The 7,507-nt window shown below is 48.8% G+C and overlaps 1 protein-coding gene across 1 annotated transcript in view; it reads left to right on the top strand.

Annotated features, from left to right (window-relative positions):
• Window positions 1-205: 205 nt before the first annotated feature.
• Cdh3 (cadherin 3) overlaps window positions 206-7,507 on the top strand; it is a 44,789-nt gene continuing 37,487 nt past the window's right edge. Inside the window, exons 1-2 of the mRNA XM_047530015.1 lie at window positions 206-342; window positions 537-657. Of these exons, the coding sequence (XP_047385971.1) occupies window positions 295-342; window positions 537-657 (169 nt within the window). The 5' untranslated portion in view covers window positions 206-294. The remainder of the gene's footprint in view (window positions 343-536; window positions 658-7,507) is intronic.

Genomic DNA, 7,507 nt, shown 5'->3' with positions numbered 1-7,507 from the left:
TTCCTTTGAATCCGGGACCTGCGAGACTGTCGAGTCCCTGCTGGAAAAGCCCCTGAAAGGCTGGAGAGCGCGAGTGCACTAGGGACCCGGCTTCGCGAGGGCCAGAAGCCCGCCGGGTTCGGCCCCACCTGCGAGGGGGCGGGAACTTGTGACGCTGGACCAATCAGCGCCTACCTGCGCTCACCTGGCCTCCTCCCGCTGGCTCCCGCGAGTCGCGGTGCTCCAAGCGGCGCTGAGTAGAGCAGAGCACCGTTCTGCCGTCGCGGCAGCTTCTTCATCCTTCTCTCTCCAACCATGGGGTTCCTTAGAGGGCCTCTTGCGTCCCTCCTCCTCCTACTCCAGGTACTCCTGTGCCTTGCCCTGGCCCTAACCGGAACTGCTCCCTGGAGGGCGGGCGGGGTCCGCACGCGACGGTTGCGTCGGGAGAACCTGGGGCTGGACTCCTTGGGGCCAAGGTAGCCCCGGGTGCCGGGCAAGGACTCCCTGGAATAGGGCACGCCAGTGACCCAGCCTCCCCTTTCCCCGCTGCCTTTCAGGCACAGGTTTGCTGGCTGCCGTGCGCGGCTTCGGAGCCGTGCCGGGTGGGCTTCGGGGAGTCTGAAGTGACCTTGGAGGTAGGAGGCAAGGAACCAGAGCCCGGCCAGGCGATGAGAAAAGGTAAGACCCTCCGAAGCCTGCTTGTGTGGAACCTCCTTGCGGGGGACCACACGTGGTTCGCTGCCTTGTGACCCTAGCAAGTTGTGTCCACGGTAGGGCAGGGGACTTCTGGCTCCACCTCAGATTCCGGAGAGACACAGAAAACCTTTTGGAGTTTGGGGTGAGAGTGAATGGCTAACGGAGAAGGCTGGACAGCGTAGCGCCCTCTAACGTCCAGCTCCTCCCTGCCCCGCAGCCGCTGCGTGCCTTGACCCCTTGAAGCCTCCCGGCTGAGCCCCTCACCCAGCCCCGACGTGGAAAGCTCTCCCCGACTGGCCTCAGCGGAGGAATGCGCGGTCCACATTCCTCCCCAACCCCCGCGCAGGTGTGGGGATGAGCCGTGCCCCGGGCAGCCCCCTTCGCCCCTCTCGGGCCCCCTTTGTGAACCGTGCTTTGTGTCTCCGACAGACAGACCGGGTCTGTTTCTCTTCTCCGCGCTCCCCTCCCCCGTCCCCCTTCTTCCCGGGCAGCTGGAATGCACTCTTAACCCTGCCCTTCCCGGAGGGCCTGCGTCCCTGCAGCCTGCCTGCAAACGGCCTGGCACACCTGGGCTGAAGCCATCACGCACCAAGGATACTCCCGTCCCCCAGCGTCTTGGTACTGGGATGCTAGATCACTTGTGCGGGAGGAGAGTGGTGTCCCAAGCCAGCGGCCTTGGGCTATGGAGTCGGTGGATGAGAGATCAAAGCACATTTTAATCTAATTACTCCACCCCGCAAGTTCAAAAACTTGAGTGGGGGGTCATTTTGGTGCGGAGAACAAGTGTGTCATGAGACCCACGCAGCTGCCAACTGGTGGGAAGTTCTTTCCCTCCAAGTGGAGAGGACAATGGGGGGTTTCTCCCAGGGATCAAACCCACGTTCTTAAACCGGGGTGTAACCCAGGATTCTTGGGTGGAGTTCCAGAGGACGTGCCTATGCATTTCTCTGAGAAGGGATTTATAGTAACTTGGCTTTCAAAACATTAAGTACCATTGGCTCCTGGCATTTTCCTAGTATTTTCATCAGTGTGCTCCTTAACCTAGGCACAAATGCCCATAACTCGAGTGTGGGGGTGTCAGTGCTGGAAGACCAATGGGCTCTCCTTTGTTTCTTCAAAAGAGGATTGAGGGCCTTGAATCTGTAGAAGCCTTTAAAAAAGAAAAAGAAAAAAAAAAATTTTTTTTCCCAAATAACTCTGCACGTTGACAAAACAATTAACACCCAGGCTAGGCCAGGCTCCTAAACCCTTGGCTGTAGGGAGCCGAGTAGAGGCATTAAGAGGCTATGCCTCATAAACTTTAAATTCTTGCACATGAGTTTATTACTGGCTGGCTAACAAACTGCAACTGAGCCAACCTGTAAAAAACGTTAACTTGGGCAGGGCCCCAAATCCAATTCCGGCTCCCTGAGGAAGCTTTATTGCTAACCAGACCTCTGCCAAATCCACACCCCTCCCCCTCCATTGTCAAGTTCTCTGCTCTAGTCTGAAAGCGGGCTATGGTTTTGAGTGTTGTCAGTGCCTTATCTTTTTTACTGAAGCAAGAAATATCAGATTAGCCGTCACTTCACCAGGCTTGAGTTTGCTGGGGGGAAGCAGTGATCAGGTTTTCCATTTCATGGTTGAGTTGGCCAGTGCTTCCCAGTGACGTAAGGCATTTTAAACCTTTTGAGGAAATTCAGCTTTCTCGGATGTCTGGTTTATGGTTGTGAAAATGGTGGGCTTGTGACAGGAACACACCTGGGTTTTAAAACAAAGAGTATGATAATGTGCTTGGCTCACCTTGCCTCTCTGCTAACATGGGGCAGGCTTCCTATGAAATGGGCTACCACCTTTTCTTTAAAGGCAATTTTCTGGGCCCAATTGGTCTCAGTAAGTTGAGATTTCCCAAGCCAGGTGCAGGGGTGTGCTTTTATAAATCCCAACTACTTGGGAAGTTGAGGTAGGAGGATCTGTTGTTCACGAGATCAACAGCAGCCTGGGCAACATAAGGAGATTGCCATCTCTTATTTATTCATTTATTTTGGTACCAGGGATTGAACCCAGGACACTTCACCCCTGAACCACATCCTCAGCCCTTTTTATATTTTATTTTGCTAAGTTACTTAGGACCTCACTAAATTGCTGAGGCTGACTGAACTCACAATCCTCCTGCCTTAGCCTTGTGGTTGCTGGGGTTACAGGCATGTGCCATTGGCCACCATCTCTTAAAAAATAAATAAAAATTTAAAATTTAAATTCTAAACAGAGACTCCCCAACAAAAATTATGGGTATTTTTACCCCTGGTCTTCAATGACCATTGCACCCACCCCACCACCCCACTCTTAAAACATGAGCACTCTAGCCTGAATCCAGCCAGTTGAAAGGGTTATCCTGCAGGCACATACAAACTCTCAAGATTGGCCAAGCTGACAACAGTTTCCATATTGCTAAGAAACAATTGCCCCTGTTGTTTGCCCCTGGGTTATGAATATTATGGGTGTCTATGAAGTTGAGCTCAAAGAAATTATCTGATATAATTAATGCCTTGTTTGCATGTGTTTCTTCCCCTTCAAAGTCCTTCTACAACTCTGAGCTTGCTTTATCCTCCTAACATTCCCTTGAAGCAGGTAAGGTAAATATTAAGTAACTTGAGCTTTTAATCTCAGAGTTGGAACTTCAGAAACTCTGAAACCTAGCCCTGCCAGAGGTTTTAAAGGTGGGGAAACAGAGGCACACTGTGTATTCAGTTCTCCAGGCTGAACAGCTTGCAGATTCCTTTGAAGCTCCCAGGCATGGCTTTTACCTCTTGGTATGTGTCCAGGACATGGTACTTAATAGGATGCCCGGTAGGTATTTGCACAAATCATGATGACCTTGTGAAGCTCAGCCCATTTTGCAGAAGAAATCTGACTGGTTGTGGTTTCACTGAAGTCATTGTTGCAGGGACCAGCGGGGATTTGAATGGAAGTTTCTGATTCCTGAGTTCCTGGCATTTTTTTAAATACTAAAAAGTAAGAAGTGGAATGCTGGAATCCTCAGTCCCACAACCACCAATAACACCTGTAGTCATGTATTCCTTTCTATTTTAGGTTTTCCAGAAACATTTCTGTAGAGGGAGCTGGCTTAGATACAGTCTCGAAGGATGTGGGGGCATGACTAGACTAAGAGCAAGAGATTAATATGGAGAAGTTGAGCAGGAATGTTCCCCTACCCTGACCCCTACAAGTCTAGGCTCCACAGTCCTTCAGGTGTGGTCTGGAAAAAAAGAGATGGGACTTGGGAACTTGGAACTTGTGTGGTATTAGTGCAGTGATTAGGAGTGAAAGACCTACCTTTATCTACCCATCCTTAATGATGAGCAATTAAGAGAGGTAGCTTAATGACAGTCATCCAGGACATCATCATGGCCGCTCAGCAGGTACAATGGACCCTTAGTCAGCCTTTGGGTATGATTGAAAGCTAACCATAGGAAATGTCAAAGTTTGGTAATGAATCTGAGCATGAGTTAATTTGAGGATGATTATTTCAGTGTTTGGTGTAAAATTGCTTTTTAGTTCAAAGTCCCTCCTCTGGGCTCTGCCTTTTTCATCCTTTCAATAAACATGTGTTTAGCGTCCATGTATATCAGACCCTCATCTAGAAGTGCACCTAAAGCAATGAACCAAACAAAGTCCTTGCCTTTGGGGAACTTAGTCTAATGTTAGTTATTTTCTGTTTATGGCTATATTGCAAAGCAGGTGGTGATAACTTCCCCTTAGTAGTGAAATGGGGTCACTGGGGCGATCGGCAGTAAGGACAGGTTTTAAATCCTGGTTGGCTGCCTCCACAGCCTCTGAGGAATGAAGGTTGGGGAACTGGGCCTTTGAGCCCAGCTGGCTGCCTTCCTGGCTCCACAGCAGAATAGGGTTGATTGCAGAAGACTCTGCGCTAATCGCCATCAGCGGTACCTGGGGAGCAGGTCTCAAACCTCTAGTCTCCCTTCTACCTCCTCCACGGCACTCTGTTCCTAGGCTACCATGCAGGTGTCCTCTCCTTCCTGCTGCATAAGGAGGGCATTGTTCACAATGAGCATGGAGTTCCTGAGGTCGCAAACTATCTCTCTGCAAAGCATTTTGAGGATGATGGGAAGGGAGGGAGAGAAGGACACACGACAGCATTGCCAGCCCTTCAGATGCCCCTTCCCTCCAGATGGCCACCATTCTTCCTTTTGTGTGTGCGGCAGGGGGTAGGTACTGGGGACTGGACCAACGAGTGCTACTACTGAGCTATATGCCCCCAGTCCTTTTTTAAAATTTTGAGACAGGGTCTCACTAAGTGGCTGAGACTGGCCTTGAACTTGGAATCCTCCTGCCTAATCCTCCCAAGTTGCTGGCATTATGGGCCTGTGCCACTGCACCCACTTCAAATACCATAGATTAATTTTTGCCTATATTTGAATTTTATGTAAGAATCATACATGTGTCCTCTTGGATCTGGCTTCTTTCACTGTACATCATGAGATTCTTGCATAATTCTGGGTACATCTGTAGTTGATTCTCATTGTTCTATAGTATCCTCCTATTTGACCATATATGTTCTGTTGATGGACATGTGAGTAATGTTGTTGGCTATTACTAATATTGTTCCATCAACTTTTTTTTTTGCAATGTTGGGGATTGAACCCAGGGCTTTCTGCTTGCGAGGCAAGCACTCTACCAACTGAGCTATCTCCCCATCCCTCCGCCAACTCTTTTTTTTCTTTTTCTCTTATTTATCTTTGGTGGTGCTGGGAATCAAACCCAGGCCCTTACCTATGCTAGGTTAGGCACTCTTCCACTGAGCTATAGCCCAGCCCTTGTTATATTTATTTATTTAAATTTTGACACAGCTAAGTTGCTGAGGCTGACCTTGAACTTGCAATCTCTCTACCTTGTCCTCCTGGGTAACCAGGATTACAAGTGTGTACCACGTCTGAATGTACACATTTTTTTTTTTTTTTTTTTTTTTTTGCGGTGCTGGGGATTGAACCCAGGGCCTTATGCTTGCAAGGCAAGCACTCTACCAACTGAGCTATCTCCCCAGCCCTGAATGTACACATCTTTTGATAAACCTGTATACCCACATCTGTTAGGTACATACCAGGGAGCACAATTGCTGGGTTAAATGAGGGTTACCTGAGGATCCTAGCACTGTGTCTTACACTGAGATGTCAGCTTTTCTCTGTCCTGAAGTAACTGGATCTCTTCTGGGTTCTCCAGCCCCAACAAGTCTTCTTATCAGACCCACCCTTTCTGGACTCCTGCTTCTCATCTGGTCCTATGCTAAGAGACAGCAGGTCTTTATTATGTACTTGGTCCTTTGTGTTGGAAGAAAATATTTTTCCCGTTATTTGCCTAATGCTTCTTTACCCTAAAGCAGGAAGGAAATCTGGAAAGGGCTGTGAATTCCTCAGGTGAAAACATCTTCCTGGGTGAGATTTTAATCCTGGCCAGTGTGGAGGAGGAGGGCAGCAACCTTCTCATTTGGCTGGTGTAGTCAAGTTCAGCTTCTCCCTTATTATAGAGAAGTGAAGTGTCTGAGATCCAAGGCCAAGTTGAAATGGTCATTCAGCCAACAAGTGTTTTTGCATATCTCCTGGGTGCTGGATATTCAGAGGTAAGCAAGGCCCACTGCTCTTGACCTCAGTGAGCTCCTGATTAGAGGAAACAGTCCTCCCTAGGCAATGCTTTTTTCCTTTTTCTTTCTTTCTTTCTTTTTTGTTTTGTTTTGTTTTGTTTCATTCTGGGGATTGAACCCAGGGCCTTATGCATGCTGGGCAAACTCTCCACCACTGAGCTACATCCCCGGCCCATAAGACAATTTTGATAAAGAATCCCTCATTCAACAACTATTTAGTTGAATACCTACTAAGTGTCAGGTACAACAGTACCTGGTCCTGGGGATACATAAGTAAACAAAATGTGCAAAAACCTCTCAAAGGTCACTTAGATGCTAGTGGAGAAACAGACAAAATAAATACTGGTGTGTGTGAGAGAGATTGAATGTGGGATGAAAGGGAATAATAGAGTCCTGTAGCAAGGGTTGCTGACATGTTTTTGGAGGGACCTATAGGAAATGATGTCTGAATTGGAGGCAGAGGAAGAACTGGGGCAGTAGAGGTGGCAGAGAATGTGCTGGCAGGGGAACAGCAAGCACGATGGGTTCCAGGAACTGAAATCATTCAATCTGGCTGGAGCATGGAGCGCGAGGCGGAGGAGCCGGTGAGCAGCAGGCAGTGTGGAAGCAGCTTGAATGGTCTCGCCCCTCCACGGAGGAGGCAGCGCGGCAAAGTCAGGAGAGACAACTGAGGGCCCTGTTGTAGTCCTATGGAGTCCAGCGTTCCCAAAGTCTCTTCTGAACTGGGCCACCAGGTCCCACCTCCAGCTCCCTTCTTGACTCCCTTGACGTTTCTCAGACTAGAGGATGCTGTCTGTCCATGGACTTCCCCCATCTTTTCATTTAGTTACCCACCATCACCAGTGCTGGCAGCAGAACTGGCTTGGAAGGGTTAACAAAATATCAACCTAAATACCATTTATTGAGAGCTTACTGCATTCCAGAATCACACTATGTACTTTATGTAATAAGCCCCTTTAATCCTCCCAAAAGCCTCCTGGGGTGGGTGGAATGGGCCCCATTTAACTGACTTGGAAACCTAGGCTTGTAGTTGTGTAATTTAGCCGTGGTCACCCACCTAGCAAGTTGTAGAGACAGGCTTTGAACCCAGGTCTGACCCCTTAAGTGTGAGCTACCAACCATTTGGGAATCTGGGTGGGAGTAGGAAAGATAGTGAACCCAGCCAAACTGGAGGAAGATGGGAAATAGTTAACT

This window comes from Sciurus carolinensis, chromosome 16 (genome assembly GCF_902686445.1).
Source record: "Sciurus carolinensis chromosome 16, mSciCar1.2, whole genome shotgun sequence".
Lineage (NCBI taxonomy): Eukaryota > Metazoa > Chordata > Mammalia > Rodentia > Sciuridae > Sciurus > Sciurus carolinensis.
Note: the sequence above shows the minus strand (reverse complement) of the source record. Positions and strands in the feature narration are given on the sequence as shown.